At 36.7% G+C, this 23,486-nt stretch overlaps 2 protein-coding genes across 10 annotated transcripts; one reads left to right on the top strand and one right to left on the bottom strand.

The window, feature by feature from the left end:
- The first annotated feature begins 217 nt into the window (after window positions 1–217).
- On the top strand, window positions 218–12,481 carry LOC104595763 (NEDD8-conjugating enzyme Ubc12-like). Of its 9 annotated transcripts, none has more exons than XM_019197500.2 (7): window positions 218–443; window positions 3,317–3,430; window positions 4,714–4,753; window positions 11,099–11,224; window positions 11,387–11,465; window positions 11,556–11,672; window positions 11,921–12,481. In XM_019197500.2, the coding sequence occupies exons 2-7, from the start codon at window positions 3,322–3,324 to the stop codon at window positions 12,056–12,058; spliced, it is 609 nt and encodes a 202-aa protein (XP_019053045.1). In that variant the 5' UTR covers window positions 218–443; window positions 3,317–3,321; the 3' UTR covers window positions 12,059–12,481. The 9 variants fall into 9 exon arrangements, with proteins under 9 accessions (XP_019053045.1, XP_010254945.2, XP_088743796.1 ...); XM_010256643.3 differs by having other exon boundaries at window positions 3,311–3,430; XM_019197498.2 differs by lacking the exon at window positions 218–443 and adding an exon at window positions 452–593 and having other exon boundaries at window positions 3,311–3,430.
- Window positions 12,482–13,029: 548 nt separating this feature from the next.
- On the bottom strand, window positions 13,030–23,106 carry LOC104595762 (Major facilitator superfamily protein). The gene is made up of 4 exons (XM_010256638.2): window positions 22,769–23,106; window positions 19,758–20,378; window positions 14,658–14,833; window positions 13,030–14,028 (listed from the first exon to the last, which is right to left on the bottom strand). Exons 1-4 carry the CDS (start codon window positions 22,846–22,848, stop codon window positions 13,430–13,432), a joined length of 1,476 nt encoding a protein of 491 aa, XP_010254940.1. The 5' UTR covers window positions 22,849–23,106; the 3' UTR covers window positions 13,030–13,429.
- Window positions 23,107–23,486: the final 380 nt, after the last annotated feature.

The following is a 23,486-nucleotide window of genomic DNA, read 5'->3' as shown; positions in this document are numbered from 1 at the left end:
TTCGATTTTCTTATAATTCGATTTTAATTTCGTTTTCATTATTTTATTTCGGTTTTAAAAATTTTAATTTATTCGATTCGATTTTTAATCGAATAAACGGAATGCTCACCTGAGAAGTGAGTACTGGGAGGGGGCACTCTTGTCATTGCACCAAAATGTTAGGGCGATCCTGGTGAAACAAAAATTGCTCTGGTGGATGACATGACCAGTCGATTATTGACGAGGAGAGAAAAAATAAAATACCGAAGAAAAAAAAAAGAGGGGAATAGAAAGAGAAGAAGGCAAGAGGGAGAAAGAAGGAAGAAGAAGAAATCTTTTTATTTAAACACACACAGACGGACTTCTTTCAAGAGTGCTTCCCAAAACTTCCACCTTTTTCTCGTCGTCCGCGTTCTAGATTCTGTCCTTTCTCCCTTGTTTATCTGCGGTTTTTCCTCAACCAGGTAATTAGCGCCACCTCCTATTCATTATCTTTGGGACCTCTCATATATTTTTATTCGATTACTGCTTCACTGCTTCCAATTGGGTATTTCTTGTGTATGCTTGTTCGGAACCCTAAATGTTGACAACGCTCTGCCGCCAAAACGATTCAGGTTCACAAGTTCATTTTAATTATTATTATATTTCCTCTGGAGCTATGTTTCATGGGCTCCTTAGGGTTTTCATTACGTTCCATAATACACTCTATCGAGTTCTTGTTTGTGTAGTTTGATCTTGTTCATATCTTTATTGTTTTATTTATTTATTTATTTATTGTTTTGGAGGTTTTATGATGGAAGTTGTTATGATAGTTAGCATTATTCGTTTAATTGCTTTATGTGTTCTTAGTTCTTCAAATGATAAAATTAGAAGATAGATTTGGTTGGATGATCTGTTTATACCGTTTATTTGTGGTGAGGTTGATCGATAATAGGAAATATTTCCTACTCGTTTAGATGGGTTTTATGTTTGACTAATGGTTTGAATAATATTTATATATGGCTTCAGAGGTTGCACCCGTAATTTAACAATGGATATGGCATTAAACAGAATGAAATAGCGAAACAGGATTCATGTAGCCGGCCTCATATGGTTGGGATAAGGCTTGGATGATGGTGATATATAGTTTCAGAGGTTATTGTATTTGATTTACGGTATATTCCACAATTTTGGAGTGTTCAACTTAAAGAATTCTGTATGAAGAGTCAATTCAGTATCTTTGTTGTTGTTATTATTATTATTGAATCCTGCTAGGCAAATTTCATTCATCCATAAATGCCTCAGATAGTCAGATTACAAAGCCTGAAATTCAAGCAGCATGAAAAGGAAAGTAAACAACACTAGAAAGTCAATTAAGTATCTTCATTGACTGTTTTTAATAAGTGTCAAGTATATATTTGGTGCCTTCTTTCGGCTTTGTTGTGTAATTTAGTGCATCCAACAGTGAATTAGATGAGTGGTGCAGACATGCATTTTGTCTGGTAATGGTGAGAAAGGCTAAATTGCTGCAAGGTTGCATAGAGTGGAATTGTGAAACAGGATCTATGTAGATGATCTGAATTAATTGGATTTAGGCTCTAAAGGACCTGTTGTTTTGAAACAGGTCACTAGTATTATCCATCTGGGTTTGTATGGAACTCTTTTCTAATGGGGCTTTGATTATGTGGACTTTTTTGCTTGACCAGATCTTGATTTAGATAACCTCATCTCAAGGAAATAGATGCTCATATCCATATATGTTTTATGTGCAACATGGTTTCTGAGTCAGTGGAGCATTTATTCCTCCATGGTGTTCTTCAGAGACCATCTGATGTTCTTTATGTCTGTCAACTTATTTGTCATGACTTGGGTTTTACTAAGAAGCATGACGGAGCTCGTTTTAAGATGTAAAGCCCATGCTTTAATCTGAGGGGAATGATCATTTAGGGGTTGCTGCAATTTATGATATTTTTTTCTCAAAAAAAATTATGATAAGAAATTATCTGCTTATGGCATTTGGAAAGAGAAGAATGCTAGGGTTCCTATAATTAAACATAATATTTTGTAAGTGGTTGATGGCATCAGAAAGTTCATGCTTAGTTCTATGAAAGACTGAAAGATTAAATTTGAGAGCATCTCTTTGTTTGGGTGGGATGACAAATATACGTCACTACATATGGACACCACTTGTGGCTACATTTTGTTTGACACTGGTTTTCCCTGCCTCATTTATTAGAATTTATTACCTTTCTTATAAAGAAAGGAGGGGGAAATTAAATATTTAATATTGGCTTTTATCTCATCTGTCAGGAAAGTCAACGCCAAGTTGCCATCAGCTGTGTAATGACTAACATTGCTTGGACAGAATCTAAAAATTCTGAAAATGCTAATATCTAGGGCATAGGTGGCATAATCATTAGTTGTCCAATTGAGGACTGCTTTATAGAAGTCCGTATGTCTCTCATTCTTGAATTATTAAAATTGGCTTTCTGCAGGTATAGCATTGTCATGCATTTTTTTTAGATTTCAGTACACAGGTCTTATACGGGTAGCATAGGCTCTCCTAATATCCTCATGCCTTTGCAAGATTCAATCATTAACTTGTCTTGGTGTGCCAATTTTCATGAAAATCAAAACCAAACAACCAAAATGATAAGACACAGCAAAAGAAAGGAACAAGAACTAGTTAGTTGATTCAGGAACCAAAATATTTGGCTACCTGCAGTTATATGGGCCACTAGGAGCCCTATATTGCTATGATTGGTGTAATGTCCTGTGCTTAAATAATGTCTGTGCTAAGAAGTCTTATTGACATGATATTATTAGTGTTGTTCATGATAGCAATTTGCACCTTCTGCTTTGAACCTATTCTAATTAATTTATTGATTAATCCACTCTTTTATATTTTTGCTTGAAAGGGTCTCTGCTGAAGTTATAAAAATCTTTTGTGGCATGGATGTACTTTTTTTGCTCATTTGAGCATGTATGTTAAACTTGCTTCTGGTACATTGCACTTTTCTTGGAGAGAGGCATTGTCATGTACTTGTTATTTTTAAATCTGTCAGTTGTAGAAATGATGATAAGAATTTGAATATGATGTTTTCCTTTGCTTCTGTTCTTTTGAGTCCTAATTAGAACTCTCTGAATTGTACTGTGCTTGTTGTTTGTTTTGTACAAGAATTGTGGTTCCCTTTATTCTACTCCATTTATTTATAGAGGTAATTTGTTCTTAAAAGTAAAAAAAAAAAGAAACTTCCCAAAGTGAAAGAAAATCAAAGTTTATAAACTGCACAAGTGCACTATCTTGCGGAAGTATCTGGGATATTTTAGGGACTAATTTTTGTTCTTTTAGTTGTAGACACAATGATTAAGCTCTTTAAAGTCAAGGAAAAGCAAAGGGAAATGTCTGAAAATGCCAATGGAAGGGCACCTGTCAAGAAGCAAAGTGCAGGGGAATTGCGTCTTCATAAAGGTCTTCTTTTATAAACTTTACCTTTTTATTTATCTTTAGAAAAATTGTATAATAAATTAGCTGATATTCTATTTACTCTTAGCAGTATTAAACAAGGTTTAAAATGTCGATGTCGATGGAAATGTCGCTTACCAAAATATAGGACATATGTTGGAAATGTCGGAAATGTCGAGGGGAAATATTGTAAAAATTAGGGACATTGTGGAAATATGCAAAGATATTTTGTAAAATGATAAAAAGAAGCATTAATACATATTTCTAGACTATTATCTTATTCCCAACCATTATATAAAGCTAAGAAACTAAGATCAATAACAAATTAGTAAATGACGATTTACTGATTTATTATGCATTTTGATGTTTTTACAAGATTATCTGATATTTTCTTTTCTTATTTTTAATTCTGATTTATTATAAATTCTAATATATTTATTTCACACTAGTAAATAGAAATACATTTATTCTGATTTTTTAAATATTAAAGTTATAATACATTATGTTTTATTATAAATTTAATAAACTGATTTTCCCTTTTGTAGTATTAAGATTATGATAAGTTCTGATTTCTTATAAAACTTAATGAATTTATTATGATTTTTAATACTAAATTTATAATAAATTATGATTTATATAAAATTTATTAAACTTATTCTGATTTTTTTATATTAAATGTAGAATATGGTTTTTTTATAAAATTTAAGAAACATTTTCTGATTTTTATAAATATTTTAAAAAATACTAACTAGTTAATTTTTTATTACTTAAAAAATATTTTATGTTTTATATTATGAAGTAATTAATTTATTATTTTGTTTTTATATTTTGTTAATTCTTTTTATAAATATTTTATTTGAAATATTAAATAGAAATTATTAATGGAGTAATCTATATTAATATACTGTATTATATTAATATAATATACTAATATATTATATTTTTAATGTACATTAGTCGACATCCTATTGACATTAGTCGACATCTTGTCCACATAATAGGAAAAACTGTATTTTTTTGGTTATTTGGACCGATTTGGTCGACATTTCCTATATTTTGGAAATGTCGACCAACATAATGTAATTTTTATATTACCATCCACTTTCATATCAGTGAGCCTCGACATCGACATATGTCGGGCGACATTAGCGATATTTGAAACCATGGTATTAAATCATACTGTTCTATTTTTGGAAGTTCATTTTTATTGTTGATGCAGCGATTGTTGATATTAAAATGGCAATAGAACTTAACAAAAGAAATTAATTTTGGATGGGTTTTTGTTTTAGTTATGGAGCTAAGGAAGTTCTGGTTGGTGAATGGTGAGTGGTGAGTTGTATTTATTTCTTTAGGATTGTTCTATTGGTTATTTGGGTAAAAAAATTGAGGTTGGTTTTGAATACCCTCTTCCCTTGGATTTACAAATACAAATTTAATATTGAAATGTAAAAATTAACCAATGGACAGGGCAGCCAAATCCATTAGAAATGGATGAACATCCCAACTTAATTGCGGAATTTAACCAATGGATAGTGTAGTATGCTGCTCCTACACTAGAAGATTTAACCAATTATAAGCAAAATCTTTATCCCTGAAAGACGAAGTTACTAAGGACACGATCCCCGTACATGATAAATTTGCTGGGTGATTCCTTATCACCCTGTTGTATTCTCTTTTCCGTTCTTTATCTATAAAGTTTATTTTTTATTTATCTTCAAAAAAAAATTGCTAATGTCCATGGCCCTAAAATCCTTTCAAAAAGATTCCTTTGCACTTCTTCCATATAAAACAGCAGATATCTATGGTCCCCCCTAGAGGTGTCAATTGGACTTGATTTGGTCCAACCCTATCCAGTCCAATGTGAGTCAACTTACAAATGGACTGGACCCAATCCAGTCCAAATCCAATCCAATCCATTAAAATGTAAATGGATTGGATTGGATTGGATCCAATCTAAACCGAATGAAATATCAAAAATTATATAAAAGCACTTTTGGCATTGAAAAAGCACTTTTGTAGAAGTGCTTTGATAAAAGTACTTTCATAGAAGTGTTTGCACTTTATTGAAAGTGCTTTGTTAAAAGTACTTTCATAGAAGTGTTTGCACTTTATTGAAAGTACTTTGTAAAAATGCTTTTGTAAAAGCACTTTTAGAAAGGTACTTCCATAGAAGTGCTTTTATAAAAGTACTTTTGTAGAAGTGCTTTTGTAAAAGTACTTTTGTAGAAGTGCTTCCCTAAGGTTCTTTCGTAAAAGTACTTCCATAAAAGTGATTTCATAAAAGTGCTTTCATGTAAAAGTACTTTTATTTTCGTAAAAGTGTTTTCACAAAAGTACTTTCATAACAGTGATTTTATGCTGGCTTTAGTTTTGATTGATTTCAAATTGGACGAGGATTTTGGCCTTATGATTGGATTATTGGAAATTTGGTTTAAGTCCAATTCAAACCAATAAGAGTATGGACCAATTTATTTTGGATTGGTCCAATCCAATAATTATAATGAACTGTCCAAATCCGATTTGATAAGGTTTGGATCGGATTGGATCCAAACCAAAACCGGTCAATTGAACCCCCCCACCCCCAACAACTACCAATTGCAACTAAAGGCTAGACCTGAATCGCTTCCTTTAATTGAACCAAGCCTAAGAAACCTAAAATATTTAGCTGAAAAGCTCACATAGGAATAAAGTAGCTGGACAAACAACAGAGATGATTGACCAATTCTTCAGCTGCTTTGCACATTGCACAACAGTTATGGATCTGCAAACCCCTATTGTTTTGTTTAGACGATCAGTTTTGAGTTCTCTCTCTTGATGTAATTTTTTAGTATAAAAATCAATCATAAGCTCCTTATCAATAAAAACCGCCCACATGCCCTCCCCCCCAATGCATCCTAAATCTGTTCTCTGTTTAAACCCCTATCCTAGCAACATAGTAGGAATGGACAGAAAGCTTCCTTTGGGATCTTTTTTCCAAGATGTTTCATCTCTAAGGACTTTAAGCATGAGAAATTATGTAGTCTGGGACAAAGAAAACAATGATTAGTTGTATCACATCAATCATCTTCCTCGTATCTGATTTTGGTCCCATATTTCTCCATCTTAAACTCTGTTTGGTGAGTTTAATCATCATAGATCTTCATGATACCTTTCCAAAAATTAACACCATAAGTTGAATTATAAAAGACACTAATGTGGTTGCCCAACCATTAGATGATTCCCTATATTTAGCAGCAACCACCCTTCTCCAAAATACAAATTGCCAATTCTTGGAATCTCCATAACTGTTTTTCTCCAAAGGACTTTATTCGTGTTACTCATTCTTGGAAAGCCGAAGCCCCTAGATGCTTAGAATGCAAACATGTTTTTGTTTGACTAAGCGAAGCTTTCTCTTCTGCTACATTTCTACCTTCTGTTCCATAGAAAACCCATGTTAGGTTGATTATCTCCACACAATATTGATTTGCGTTGTTACTAAAAATTCTTGTTTCATTTCTTTCCAACTGTGATGATTATCTTTTCGGCGTTCAGAATTTAACTTCGCTCTGATTTCAATTAATTTTCATGGCATTCAGAGGAGGTTTTCGGGGTTATAGAAATGGAGATAGAAGATGGGGGTAGACTCATTGTACAACTCCAGGAGAAATGGAGTCGGAATTTAATGAAACTTCTCCTACAGGAATGTGAGGGGACAATGGGAGCTTGGTTGAGCTTTCGGGGAACTTTGTTGAAAAAGGTGAATGGTTGCGCCTTCTTGGAGATGGAGGAAAAGGGAGTAAATGCGAGGAGAGAATTTCTGATAAATTGTATGGTGAATTAAGAAGTAAAAGTTGAAGAAGTGGAGAATCGGGCCTTTAGAGTGTGGGGGAAGGAGGCAAGAGTAAGAGTGAAGAAATTGATTGAGGGGCTGCTTCTTTTCATTTTCCCTTCGAGGGAAGTTGCAGATTGGGTGCTGAGAAATGGTCCTTGGAGGATGGGTACTAACCCTCCTATGATATACTAGTGAGCGGCAAGTGCAGGTTGTTTTTTCCTAGAGATGGAGGAAATTTATGAATCAAAATACATCTAGATCAAAGTGTTTGGTCTACCTTTATTACTTTTGTGCTTGAGTGTCATGAGAGCTTTAGGGGATCTTTGTGGTGGTTTCCTGGGGACCAATGATTCCCCCGAGGAGTTAAAAGCTTGTGAATGGGGTACACATTAAGATGAAGGGGGGGAGGAGTAATTCTAGAGAAAGTAGAGATTGTGGTAGGAGAGGCTTCCTTTTGTGTCTGGATTTGGCAGGAGAGAAAACCCTATGTGGAAGCAAGGAAGAGTTTGCTTGAAGAAGATGGGGTGGAAGACAAGGGGCCAAGTTGTGGGGTTGGGACCGGAGACCAGCAAAACAATGGTGATATTAGTGGAAGAGGAAGAGAGTGAGGTGTCAGGGGGTTGCTGGAGAGAAGGAAAGAGTTATAGGAACTCATGGTGGCTATGTGCCAGCTTGACAAGAAGGTCTGTGAGGAGGGTGAAGATTCAGGTCTAAGAGTGGAATGTTGAGAATGTGGAGTTGACTGATACTCTGGCTTGTTAAGTGGGCACTCTCCAACTAAGTATTTGGGCCTTCCTTTGGGTGCAAAATGTACATCCACTGCTATTTGGGAGCCAGGTATTAGACTGTTTGAAAAAGAAACTCACCTCTTGGAAGGCCAAGTACTTATCACTTAGTGGAAGAATCATTCTCCTTAAGAGCACATAGGCATATCTGTCAACCTATTTTCTTTCTCTCTTCCCAATTCCTGTGAAAGTAGCTAAAAGAATAGAAATGTTGCAAAGAGACTTTCTTTGGACGGGTTGGGGAGAGAAGAAAATCCACCTATTTAACTGGAACTGGGTTTGCTTTCCTTTAAATAAGGGAGGTCTGGGTATCAGGAGAATTGAAGTGTTTAGTAAGCCCTTATTAGTAAATGGTTGTGGAGGTTCGGAGTGGAAAGTGATAGCTGGTGGAGAAGTTTGATTGCTGAAAAGGCCACAGCATCCTCTTTGCCAATGTTGGGCTGTTATATCTGGAAAGGTATTATCAAAGTTTCCCTAGCTTCTGCAGGGGTATTAATTATAAGGTGGATAGTGGAACTAGAATAAGTTTTGGAAAGATCCCTGGTGTTCAGATACCCCTTTGGCTGAAACCTTCCCCACTTTGTTTGAAATTGCTGAAGACCAAGAGCCATGGTTGCTGACTGTGTGGAATCCCTAGGTAATAATATTATTTGGTCTCCAAAGTTTAGAAGAAGATTTCAAGATTGGGAGGTGGAGTTCTTTGCTGAGATGCTTACTCAGCTTTCTAGTCAATCTGTAAACCTTAGCGAGGGAGATGATTGGAGATGGAGTTGGAGTTCTGATGGTATGTTCTCTGTGAAGTCTCTTGCCCACAAGCTGTCTGAGAAGTGAGAACAATCTTGTAACCTTTCCATCAAATAGGGCCTGGAACCTTTTCCCCCACAAAGATCAATGTCTTGGTCTGGGCTGCTGTGCTGAATAGGTGCCTAACAAGTGACAAAGGATAGTTTGGTAATGAGGGGGAGGGGGTACAGATTCAGGATGTGAATTGTAATTTTTGTGATCTTGTTACCGAAGATTGTGATAATCTCTACTTATTTGCTGGTTTAATAAAACCTTACTCATTTATCAAAAAAAAAAAAAGATTGTGATAATCTCTTTCTTCATTGTCCTTTTCTTTCCCAACTCTGGTGGCATTTCCTAAAAGCTGTAGGGGTGTGCTGGACTATGCCAAGGTCCATCAAGGAGCTGTCATGGATCTGGACCCTTCTGGGCCTGAATAAGAAAGGAAAATGTGTTTGGCATTCAATTCCTGCAGTTTATGAGCTAATAACTTTGTCGTTTGCTAAACTTGTCTCCTGGGTTTTGGTTGTAAAGGATTTCCAGCACCAAGACCTGGTTGTGCTGCTGAAATCTAAAAATTTTTGGGGATTTGTAGGGGGGCCTCCTTGTTGTTGTTGGGGGGGGGGGAGATGGCCCCTCAGGGTCTGTGTTGTTGTCTAGGACCTGCCCATATTAGAAAGTTGCTTTCTTAGCCAACCATAATAAGGATATTTTCAAGATTCTTTTTTATCAGTAACTGAAAAGCTTTTATGTCAGAGTTTTTTTTCCAAGAACCTTATTTGCTTGCTATGGCATAATTGCGAAAAGGAGTTGGTGACTGAACCCTTACCCTTCAAGCTATGGTTCCTCTCATATGTTGCTTTTGCTTTGAAAATCTTCTGGTAGTTAATTATTTAACTTTTATTAGCTTGATTTCATTCTAGTGGACATTAGTTTGGTGCCACTTGTAGTTTCTTTTTTTCCTTTCTTTTGTTAGATAAAGGTAATGTTATGTAGTTTAATTTTTTAAATGAAGGAAATTCCATTGGACAAAAAACACCTAGAAAGGTATAGCTGACCATTTTGTTTACTCTTTACAAAGCATATACGGAAAAGTATAATTACCATATATAGTGGTTAGTATAGTATTGTCTTTCTTGCATTTATATCGTCAAGAGCTTGTAACTTGAATTTTCTATTTTTTGTTTTCATTTGGTTGTCTGGGACATGCAAGAAAACACTTCTTTGGTGCATTGAATTATCTTTTTTTTTTTTTTTCAAAGAAAAGGAGATTTGTATGGTGTAATCTACTTATGTATATAACTCATATTTTCCAATTAAGTTGTTTTTTGGCTCAATAATTGGGAAGTCTATGTAGTGCAGGGAAGTTATCAAGCCAGAAAAATAAAAATATCAGATTAGTGGCTTAGTGGCTAGGGATAAAAATAATCTAATATTTTCTTTTCTTGCACAACTAAACGGAGCTTAGGCAGTTTTCCACATGCTAGAGCAGTTTGGCTATGAGAAACATTCAATTCTGTCCCCTTTTTTTGATTGCAAACATTATATTCGGTCTTTGTTTAGTGGTAATGCTCTCTGAAACTATCATCTCTTGATCAACTAGGCCTACCTATTTTTCTGAAATTCCATTGCCAAAATTGGGTTGCATACTTGGAAATATCATTGTCACCATTATTATTTAAGTATTTGGGATGGTGGGATGCATGAATTCTCCTTCATTCTCATAGTTGATCTAGGACCATCTCTTCTAAGAAATTGTGCTTCAGAAAAATCTCACTGAAACTCACCCCACAAATTTTTACTTCACCATACACAACAATTTAAAACTTCCAATACCCCCCTTATGGCACCCTACCCCTGTATTGGCATCACTACTCCTAGTGTCACTGTTTCCCAATTGCACAGCGAAGTAAAAATTTATGAGGTGGGGGTAAATGAAGATTCCCCTTGTGGTTTTTGATATTTTTAATACCTTAATCCATGTCCTTTCTTCCTCCTATTGTCCATTCTCAAATCTTTTTTAACTTGAAGCTGATAATGAAAACTATCACAATGTACAAATTGGTTCTTGGAGGCCAAACTCTCGAGTCGGTTGCCTTATTCCCATAGAAACATATACATTTATAATATGAGAGCATTCATATTATATATCAATAAGTGTTATTAGGTTATTATAGTAGCTAGTTATTATCACCTCATACATGTCCTTGATGTTGTCAAAATCATCTTATTATCTTACCTTTCTAATTCCTAATATCAGATTGTAACGTATTGACGTTTCTTACTTGGGTTTAGCATTTCTCATGTCATAGATATCAGTGAGCTGAACCTACCAAAAACAACTACCATATCATTCCCCAACGGAAAGGATGACCTGATGAACTTTGAGATAACCATTCGGCCAGATGAAGGATATTATTTGTGAGTTTAATTTTTTGCAGGCACCTTTGTGCCTTTTAATTATTTGGCATAGTTTTTTTTTTTTTAAATAATTCAGTGCAAGGTAGCCTTTTTTGATGTTATATGAAACTTTTTTTTGTATTATTTTCATATAATAATTGAAAATATTTGTTGTTGACACAGAGGTGGTATATTTGTTTTCACTTTCCAAGTCTCCCCTGTATACCCTCATGAGGCACCAAAGGTCAAGTGCAAGACAAAGGTGGGATGCATGGTCCTTCCAATAAATTCTGTGTTGTCTCAATGTTACTTCATTGTTATGATATGGTATTCTATGGCATCCGCATTACAGGTCTACCATCCTAACATTGACTTGGAGGGAAATGTCTGTCTCAACATTCTTCGTGAAGATTGGAAACCAGTTCTGAATATAAATACTATAATCTATGGATTAAATCACCTTTTCACGGTATGCGATTCTTGTAGACGTTGGTCTTTATGGAGCCTGGGTTGGCTGGAGACAATCATGCAAACCGGGCTGGGTTACTTATCACGATTGGACCCAATCATGCCAGTGTTCAGTAGATGATAGGTAGCTGGTGTGTTCAATCGTGATAGGTAGCCCAACCCAGTGTGCATGATTTTGTCTCCAGCTCATCCGGGCTGGTCTTTCTGGTTGTGATCACACTAACCTATTGATTGCGTTTCTGTTTTCAGCAACCCAATCATGAGGACCCCCTGAATCATGATGCAGCTGCAGTCTTGAGGGACAATCCTAAGATGTTTGAATCCAATGTGAGAAGGGCAATGGCTGGTGGATATGTGGGTCAGACGTTTTTCCATAGGTGCATGTAGCAGTGGTGAGTGGGTGACATCGAGCCTCAGTTGAAATAATAGTTTCAATGCTTCAAGCTCCAGAGGCTGTAAATTTGGTCGAAAAGCATCTCCACTATGGCCAATTTTCTTCCTGTATGAAAGTAAGGCATATCAACTTCTTGGAAGCCCCCACAACTGAAACTCACAGAAACGTGTTTGAATGCCCTGATGTAACTTCATTAAACGTTTGTGATAATGCATGTGTTTTGTTCCACAGATGTTTCATGATAAGCGTTTATCAAAACGTCGCCATGGCATCACCAAATCAGCATTTTCTTATCATATTTATACATACTTATTATATTCACAAAAGTGGGTTTTAATTTATGTATGCACCAAACTGTTGGGAGAAACTTCATTTTAACACTTATCCCAATTGTTAAGCATTTATTCATTCAACTATTGATGTGGTGTCTAGTTGTCAATAAACGATTTATCAAGTATTTGGTTTTGAAGACAAATTAAGTACAAACTTTTATTAAATAAATAAAAGTTATATCAATAAACGATTTATCAATTATTTGGTTTTGGGAAAGTGGGAAAGACATTTTTTCCTTTTTCTTTGTTTACATCATGTGGAAGTGGAGCATGGGGAAAATTTGGGCTTGAGACAACAGAAGAGGAGGCTTGTATGCCTTTCATGCTACAAACGTATAGTTGCCGTTTCAGTTCAACCGAACTTGGTTCGTTGCTCTTTTATTCTACACCTATTAGCAGCCTTGCTTGAGGCTTCTTTGAGGCTATTGTATGCTAAGAACAAATTTGCTTATAATCTAAAAACAAATTTAATTTATTGAGTGGAGGCAAATAAAATTATACACTTCAGCTTCAGATTCCCTTCCTGTAATTACATCTCTAGAATTTCCTTTGTGATTGAGCTACATTATTGGGTTCACGCAAGCGGGTAATCACTTACTGTGGACCCTATAGTGTTACACTTGGAAGGGGTTGATGGAAAACCCCGGGGGGGGGGAGTTGAAATCAATGCTTTATTTGTTGCTGTATGTACAAGGGAGAATTTGAAACATCATTGTTACCTGAGAATCCGAGATCCTGGAATAAAACAGTGATTTCAACGATCAGAAGACAGTTGCCTCTGAATTTACATTATCACCTACAGCACTCGCTTTTCCCATCAAATGTAAAACATAAAATCACAAATCCGCTACTGGATCTCAGCAAATAATGCAAAAGTTCCGCAGATGTACGGGATACTTGCAATTCCACCACCTCCGAGACGACAGTCTGAAGTCGAAAAAGTTAGAGCATATCCACATCTAACGCCAGTCATTTACTCATTTTACAACAAGATAATCAATACCGATACCCGTGGAATGCGGGTAAAGCTTCTCATGTCATTTCTTGCTCCTTCAAGCTTATATTTCTAGCATTTTCACGGTCCCGCCTGTAAGTGAGATACAAGGGGCTATAAAAAAGGCAGCACAAAGCGAATGGAACTGCCATCATCGAGCAAAGCCCTCTTGAGAGTGCAAATGCCTCTTTGCTGGACCCTGACACTAGATTCACAGATTGGGGATCATACCCATATGTCTTCTCTGCAAGGATTCCAACAATTGGAGCTGCAAATGAAGAGAAGGAGCCTTCAAAGGCACGGTCAAATGCATATATCATGGTACGATGTTTTGGAGGGACCACTTCAGCAAATATAGGATTATTTGCACAAGTGCCACACCAGCTGATGGTGAGTCCCATCAGGAAAAGAGTGGTGGCAAAGGTGAACCAGCTATCTACCGTCTGTGGGATCACTGTAAGGAGGAACCATGAGAATGGTATACTCATGAAAGCACTGAACTGGGCACACATGATACGACCTGAATGTGGATAGATACTTGACATCCGATCAGCTACTAATCCACCAAGCAGGGACCCTATAGCACATCCAATAGCAAAAAGGCTGAGGAGAGCAGCTGACTTGTTATGATCAAAACCTGCAAAAAAGAATCCAATGAAATCATATGTTAAGCAAATATCTTATATGTACAGTATAGTTGATGCAAGATTATTTATGCAAAATGTGCATACAACTGAATTTTGCACATTCATCTTCTGCAATGTACATGCATTTGGTCAAAATGGATCAATTGGACAATCCTAGTTATGTTGCTGATTGAATAATCAAGGATCTCTTAATCCTGTAATCTTTTTAGAAGGGCAGATAGCATTTCTTTTTTGTTTCTTGTATGCAACAGCAGATAATGTAGCATGTCCAAAGGATCTAACGTATTCTTCTTATAATTGATCAAGTATCTTGAGCAGGATCTGCCATTCCAAAACTTGGATTCTGGGGATGAAATCAGTACACTAGGAAAAATTCTCATAATGCTTCTCATTTAGTAATTAGAAGGATTATTATCTCAAGAATTGTATAATTTTCATCACATTATTTTAACTCTAGTATAATTTTTTTTTTAACTCTACTATAGTTGTTATAGTATTTTACTCTAATTGAGGTAATCTGGATTGTTGTGTATTTGTAGCAAGATATCATCTCCAATTTCAATTTTTATTGCACTTGATACATCTAGTAATGCCATTTGCCAGATATTGCCATGCTCACCAATTAGTTCAAACCACATTGTGAAGAACACCATGGCTGTCCATGGCAGTGAACCAACAATTCCCTGCAATACAATGATCCGAAATGTCTGAACCTTCATAACAGATTTCATGGCCATCCAGGAATCAGCCCAAATTGATGATGTACTAGCACCGCCCTTCTCTACCAAATCATCCCTGCAAATGGAACAGTGACTTATCATACTCATTGCACCAATACCAGTGCCATATTAGATAATTTTAGAAGGTTAAAGATCTACCTGATCAATAATATTTATCTAGACATGTCTATACATGGAAAAGTTAGTAGCATAAGTCGGATCAAATAGCCTTTGCTTACAAGACCCACCTCTGTTTCTGCCTCATGGAAGAATGATGTTACCAATCCAGAACACCCAGATGATACAAGGGACCCCTTTGAATTGATAATGTGTTCGTTCCAACATTCCATGTGAACCCTAGAGCCGAGACCCTAACTTGTACTGGAGAGACCTCCCAAACGAAATTAACTGTCAGAATTTCCAATTTTGAATTCAAAACATGCCCTGAAAGAGGATGTCTAGGGTCCACTGCTTGGTCTAATGATAAAACTTCAGACTGATATGTGTCAGAAAACAGGTATGGGAGCAGCCACTTGGTAAAAAAAAAACACAATGTTAATTCTGTATGTATCGGCAAAAGCCCTGAAACTTATACGAGTAGGAGATGGTCAAAGGAACATGCAAGGCCCTTTTAGGCCCTCAACCAATGTAGCCACATGAACTGCTAAATGACCTAGTTGCAAAACTGTTCCTAGGAAAAAAGTGCTTAATGTTACAACCCTTTAGTGTGCTAAAACTTGTCGCAAGGACAATGAATTTTCATGGGAATGTATGGGTCAAACTGTATTAATGTAATAAGAAAATTCTTGATTCATTATATTATTCACAAAAATAAAGTAATTAAAGCCCTTTGTACAATCAGGATCTGTACAGAGTCATAGGGCAACTAAGGAGACTAAATCCAAAGCCATGAAACTGTGGCTCGTAATATCAACAAAGAAATTGTGATTTCAACCAGTCTCTTAGTAAATCAAAGGATGAATTAATTACAGCCTCTACAGAGTTTGCCTTTTCCTGAAACACCCCCTTGTTCCTCTCTATCTACACAGCCCAAATAACAGCCATAGGAATTGCAGCCCAGCAAATTTTACCCCTTCTACATATACCCTTTATATCCCACCATTCTATAGTGTTCGGCATTGATTTTGGATGGCAACCCACAAGATAAATACATTGAAAGTAATGCTACCACACCCTGCAAGTGAAACCACAATGCAAAAATAAAAGGCTAGATGTCTCAGCCTGCTGATCATTCAGAGGGCATAGGATACCAAGTCTAACCTCTTCTAGATAGATTTATCTTGTAGGAGCTTACTGAAAAAACATCTCTGTGATGCGACCTGCCCTAACTCCCAATCGTTGAAATGGCTTCTGAATAAGGGGTTCCACACCACCTGCCCTAACTCCCAATCGTTGAAATGGCTTCTGAATAAGGGGTTCCACACCAGTCTACCCCCATTAAAAGCTGTATGAATCAGCCACAGAGATATCCTTACTGCTGCCAGCCTGCAACAGAGAATGAAACAAGTCCTTCAGGGGGAAATCAGCACACAGAGTCTTTCCTGAAACTGGTTCTCTCCCCCATTGGATTTGTATATGCCTTTCCACAGTCCACAGCCATAAGAGATCTGAAGCTCTTTCAAATCTCACCCATTACTAGCCAAGCCATTGTTTAGACTTCTCTAAAGAATAGTAGTGAGTACGTGATACATATTATATAAATTAGAGGGCTAAATACACAAGGTAGAAGCAAGATATAAATTAGGCCAGGCTAGGCCAAAGCCTAACTTGCATAGACTATATTTTGGTTTGGCTAGGCCCCTGCTGATCTTGGCTGACCTTGAGACAACCTACATAAGCACGCGTATGTAGTTTTTAGTATATCTTATGTGGGATACATACAGACTGTACATTGACATCTATATGTATATAGGTAGATGTATCACATATAGAAAAAATTAAATAAAGGTATTAAGAGCAGAGATGTGGATGTTGAGGTGGATAAGTGCAAAACCCAAAAGTCTAGAATGAATAGGATCATAGGATTAGAAATGAGCATATTTTTGAGAATATGAGGGTATCTATGAAAGTAGACTAAGATAGTCTGGATATGTGCATAGAAGAGTACCTAATACACCAAAAATAAGTGGTCTTATGCAAGTTGATGGTTCTAGAAGAGCAAGAGGGAGGCGGAAAGGACACAAGTTAATGCAGTGAGAAATATTTTGTGGGACCTTAATTCAACAGAGAATATAGATCTTGATAGAGTGGAATTGCAAAATAGGATTCATATAGTTCATCCTAGGAAGTCGAGATAGGGATGTTCTGAGAGCTAGGTCCAGCTTAAGGCCCATATTTCTTTTTCTTTTTTTCTAATTGGCAACTAAAATTTTATGAAAGTACAGAATGAGATATATACAAAGATGCTAGGCACCCCCCATCTTAAGCTAGGCATTACCACCTCACCCTTCTTTTTCTATTTACTATACAAATCCTTTTACATTACATATTCCCCATCAACCCCCAAAACAGATGTTCTCTATTAACCCAATATTTTGCCATAATGCCATCTAGCCTATTGGCTGATCTATGTATCCAATTAATATTGATAACCATATCCCTTTCTGTCGCACATAATTTTTGTACTGCTATGGGACTAGGACATAATTTTTAAGCCAGATCCCCACCACTTTTGAATCTCCTTTAACTAACATAATTCTAAAGTCGAATGATTTTGCCAGCTTGAATCCTTGTAATACTGCCATTAGGTCCATCCCTTGAAGAATTACCATGGCCTAAGGTCCATCTTATTAGATAGGGCTGGATACAGGTTCAACAGATTCAGCTTGGTTTGGACCCTGGCCCAACTTAAAACCAAAACTTGTTCGATGATCTAGACTTTGGCTGACCCCTTAACCTGGGTCAGTCCACAGGAAGGTGCTTTAGAACAAAAAATTTTCAAGATAAGCTAAAAAACATAAAGAGTGCACCCTTTAGTAAACAATTAGTATGAATGAGTAAATGATAAGACTTGGTGCTCAGTGTAAGTACATGTAATCCTCCATTGCCGTAATCATGATGAAAGCATTGAAACAGAACCACATATACACCTGCAGTGAGCTCGGAAAGCCATCCCGAGTCTGCAATAAGCTCAATAAGCTATCTTGAGCTTGCTATGAGCCCAAAGAGCTTCCCTAAACCTAAGGCTCGAGGAAGTTGTGACGCAGTGCCTCAAGGGCAATTGAGCACACAACCAAACACGCTAGTTAGACCCCAAGTCCCGCCTTTGCCATGTGGCCATGAGGAAACCCATGATGGGGTGTAGCCTGCACGTGCCAGACGAGAATCCTCAGGGGCCAGGGGAAAGGAAACTTTGTCCTTAGAGGATCTCGTTAGACACATGGCAAAACCCTAGTGGCATCTCTTTGATAACCGACATAAAGAGGAGGATCCCCTTTCCTAATGGGAATCAAACCTTTTTTGGAATACTTATCCATAAAGTCTTGGGATCCCCCTTATAAAAGGAGGGGAATAAAGTATAATTGGAACACATTCTCTTACTGCTCTCACACCCCCGACTCTATTGAAACTCTCAACAGGCGAAAGCATACCCATCATCTCCCCTTTGCGGCCATAGTCCTGATCCTTCTTCGTCCTTCAAAGAGACCACCCTACCTAGCCTCACCTCCATACTTACACTCGGCTCAACAAATACCCCAACATGATGATTTTCAATGCTAGGTTCAATTAACCCACGAAGTGAGCAAGGATAAGAGTGCTGCCATAGGATTAAAGAAACATGAATGAAGTGAATGTGTACTTTTGCAATGTTATGTGACAAATTACACTGGTTAAAAAATCTTAAAAGAATACTATAGTAATCTGCATGCTATACAATCAAAATGTTAAGAATACCTACATACATAGTTTTCAAGGCGCCAAGGCGAGGCTAGGCGACAGGGGGGCGCCTAGTTGCCTAGTCTCCTAGGTGATGGATTTTTTTTTTAAGTAAAAACATGTATCCTAGGGTAGTTCCCTAGGTTCCATAATCATATTTCCTTAATAAATATCCATAATTTTCATAAGAAAAGTATAAACTTCATGTTAAAGTATAGAAAATCAACATATTTCAACATATTCATGAGAATAAAAAGAAGAAAGAAAAGAAAATCCGAAAATATAGGGGCTGAACCCCTATTTCTGCTATAGGAAAAGAAGAAAAGAAGAAAAAGAAGAAAATGTGTTGATTGGACAATATTTTATGTTCTTTCTTACTTATTGGTTCAGGTTTTGAAGTCTTTGAGGGTTCAATACAGCATTTAGCAATGTTTGTGTTGATTAAATCCTAACAAATAAGAAAATAACAAAAAGAAATTAGTATATAAACATACAAATGAATATTTTAGTTTAAAAATGTCTATTTTATAATTATAACCTCAAAAAATTTAGAATATAAAAGTTTGTTATAACGCGCTATAGAAAACTGCTTGGCAATTATGCAAAGGTGAGACTCCAAGGGCGCCTGCCTAGGCATCACCTTGACAACTATGTCTACATAGCAAAAGGGTACCAAAGATGGGGGTGTTAAGATGGATGCATGGCAAGACTTGAACAAAGGCCATTACCCAATGTTATTCTTGGCTATCTAGGATCTTGGGAGGGGTGGACTGGATTCAGACCTAACCTTGAGCATTTTAGCATGAAGTGGCTGGCCAATGACTTGAATCCACATTCTCACATCTCACCGAGAAATGAATGGCAACACTTGGGAGAACAAAATTAGAAATGAATATATTGAATATGGGGAAACCCAAAGAAAGGACATGGATGGAAGCAGTAAGAAGAGACAGAATTGTGGAGCAAGATTCTTGTAGCTTATCCAAATAGTTGGAGTTGGGGTTAGTTGCATTGAGTATCCAAATTACTTAGCACTAATGCAAATAGATTGCAATGGTTAATCAGATCTCAACTTTCAGGAAGCTCAAGAAAATAGTTGGTACCTCTCAGAGCTCTCACTTGATCCATGACTAATGTTACGCGTTCTTGGATCAACAACAAAAATAAAGACAAGGAACCCAATTAGTGAACTCAATAATGCCATCATAACAAAGGCACAGCGCCATCCAGGCATTCCAAAAAAATCCTGACCAGCCATAACTGTTGCCAGGACACCACCTCCTATTCCACCCACAGAACCAACAAAGTTCAGCACCCCAAATCCAGTCCCTCGCACACCATCAAGGTAACTATCAGCTATGAAAGACTGAAGTGCTGGTATAACGATGGCCAGTCCAAGGCCATTTATTGCTCTCCAGAATGCAACCTGCATGAAAAGCTGGCTGACACCTACTGCGGCTGTTGATAATGCCCAGCATACAGTGCCCATTGCAAGAATTGTGGGGCGGTCATAATGAAGAACCAATATCCCGGCCAAGGGTGATGACATCGCCTGAACAAAATTCCGGATAAATGTGAGGTATCCCAGATCAGTAGGTCCAACACCAAAAGTTTCACTAACTTCTTTGTAAACAGCTGGGAGAAGATTCTCATCAGCACGTTCCATTATTGCAGCCATGTTAATAAGAATAAGTGAGAGGGAAATTCCAAATATCTTCTTTGTTCTGTGAGAAACCAATAAAAGTATACATATCAGCATATGGAAGACAATGCACAAACACAATAAGATTTTCAAAATACTTCCTGGAACATAGAAAAAAAAAAGCATGGCATATAGTTCAGCAGTGAGAAAGTCCAGAAACATATTATTGAAGGTATATAGGCATAAACAGACCAGCCATATGATGAAAACAGATACCATTCTATATAAGTTAACTCTCTTCCCTGCATCTATGAATTTCTAAATTTTCTTGTGAAAGAAAGAAGGATCTATAAAGGAAATATTCTTAATTTCGATCTGTTAAGAGTGCTTTCTTACCACAATGCTCTGGTATGATACCTAAATAGCTATACATGCCAGCATGTGGAATTGATACATATCTCATATGATGCTGGATACTGTACAGACACTTCTAGAGTACATAACAGTATAACATTAACACTTTTGAATATGTAAAATGGTATGCTCTAACAAATAAGAGTATAAAAAGTATGTAAATATTCGAAGTTCAATTAGATTTAGAAATATATAAATTTTAAGAAATGACACTTGGCTTCAAAATCTACATATAGAATTAGATATAAGCACATCAGATGGAATGCCCAGACCTGTATCTATATCTGAATTTTTAGGAAAAAGAGTTGCATATCCATTTTTCAAATTTGTGCCTATCTGTATCTGGGCATCATAGCTATAATAGCTAGTTTTTCAAAAGACCCTAGATATCCTACAGTCATCTCCTATATCGGAATATTGAATAAATCAAAGTTTGCATTTGTTTAGTCGTCAAGAGTGAGTACCTCACATTCTAAAGCTTTTGTTCATCTATGTGGGCAGCAACTTTTGCAAGAGAAGGTTGGTTAATTGTGAAAAAAAATCAACTAGGGAATTTTCCAGTTTCTAAAAGGAAAAACGGATGCATTTGATCAAAGTTGCAACATAATAACCTTGAGTGTGCCTTCTTGTGAGGAAGGCAGCAAATTTTGAAGGGGCCCATCTCCCATATTGACCAGTGGAAGCCTTCGCATCCTAGTGCCTTAAAAGGCTGGCCAAGATATTGAACAGATGATAGAAAAACAATCTATCTATGCTTGGTAGAGTATAGTGTGCCAAGTTTATCACTTCTATAAAAGGAAAATGGTCAGAAACATGTGAAAGTAAATTGTTTGTTTTTCTTTCCATGTGTAATGCTTCTGTTTCTTTCATTTGCTTTGATGAAGGAAATAATGATATGAATGATAAAAATCCACAGATATGATGTTGTTTCCAGAAATCACTGTCACCCTACCTTGTCCGCCGATACCTTAACCATTGGGAACAAGAAATAGAGGCATTATACTGAAATAGTACCAGGCCCAGTGTTGCCTAGTCTCTGCTAAATGGGCAAGCATTGAATCCCGACAGTCCAAGATTATTGAAGATATTTCTACGTAACAATTCCCTTGTTTTTTTTATAAATGTAACAATTTCCCTTTTTTTATGTCCTAAGTTATTTGTCATGAATGAATATCTAATGTACAAAATGAATGCGAATTTTTGTATCAAATGCTGCTTAGTAACAAAGGCAACATTTTTTTTGCAGGCATATAATGTTAGAGTTCCAAAAATATGAATCATTTTAATAGTATATACTTGTCCATAGACATGTCTGTAAATCCATGTTTGCTCATATTGTGGAGTCAGACTCTTGAACACACGTCGGATTCCGACTCTGTGCTCGTGCCCATGCAACATTGACCAGGCCAATGCATCTTGAAGATAGTCAGTTTCATGGGCAAAACACCAATCAGAAAACCTGTGCTGATAATAAAGCAACTACCTTCCTCGAAGAATGAGGTTATGTGCGAGGGCTTACAAAACATTAGACGCATATTTAATTAATTAGCAAGAAGGAACAAAAGCAAAGCTCATGAGGGACCAGTAAGGCGCATGGCTCTGAGATATCATATCACTCTATCTGCAAAATCCTATTGAAAGACCTCTCCTTTTTTCAGCACAAAATATTACGTGGAGAAATACTGAAATAGAGTAACCAAAACAACCTCTTGCAAAATTTCGCGGGAATTCTCGTATTTTAATCAACAAATGTTAACATATATGAGTCTGAAAATCATTCTACCTGGCACTTATTTATTACAACCATAAAGACAAAAAAAAAAAAAAAAACAGAAACACTACAATTGGATCCATTTTCCAACCATCATGGATTGAACAGTAAAAACAAGCACACAAACATGACGAAAAGTGGGGAAACTCAAAACAGTCGACAAAGAAAAACATATAACAGGATACAGAAACTCAGGGATTAGAAACAAAACAAACAACCGGTCAAAAAAGGGAAGAGAATAATAAACAGATATTAGTTGAACCGAAAAAAAAAAACATTCAACTTACTTCATCTCTATTGGGTGCCTTGAAGGTAGTAACTCTTTAGATCGACGGACAGGACGCGATGCACGGGTCCTCTGGTTCATTATAGCTATAACTTATAAGAAGGGAAGCCTATAGACTCGAAATAGATCACCTGCATCTATGGCGGATCTTGGGCGGCGAATTTGAGGTGTATAAGAATCTGAGACCAAGGGGGCACATCCGGAAATTCGGGTAAAGAATATTCAAAAGATAAAGCATGCATAGACCGATTGTGATGTTAAGATGGATGGAATAAACAAAGAAAACGAAGACGCAGCACAGAAATCTCTCCGGCTTGGATTGGATTGTCAAAGTCAAACAAGACGTTGGGATCAGCGGTTTTATGTTTTTTTTTTTTTTGAAGAAGGATGCCAATCACACTGTCGGAAGTAGGATTAAAAGTGTATTCTACAATGTCCTTTTGACACGTGTCCACTTTAAGAGCATTTAAGTCTTTTTATAAAGGGTCATTTTCGTAATTATGTTCTAACCAAGCACGTGTAAAAGCAGTGATGTGAGTACTTGTACTTCTAACCAAGGCCATTTTAGTAATTCCAATCTTTCAAATGTGCGCGCCACGAGTCTCTCCTTCCAAGTTCCAACCAAAGGAGTTGCAAGTGTCCAAGTGGCAAGTGGAGATCAATGCAGATAATAAGAATTGCCATTTCGTCCTTGGGCCGGGTTAGCCTGGAGGGTTATG

This window comes from Nelumbo nucifera, chromosome 5 (assembly GCF_055504915.1).
Source record: "Nelumbo nucifera cultivar China Antique chromosome 5, China Antique-T2T, whole genome shotgun sequence".
Lineage (NCBI taxonomy): Eukaryota > Viridiplantae > Streptophyta > Magnoliopsida > Proteales > Nelumbonaceae > Nelumbo > Nelumbo nucifera.
The sequence above is the reverse complement of the archived record's forward strand: the minus strand, read 5'-3'. Positions and strand labels throughout refer to the sequence as shown.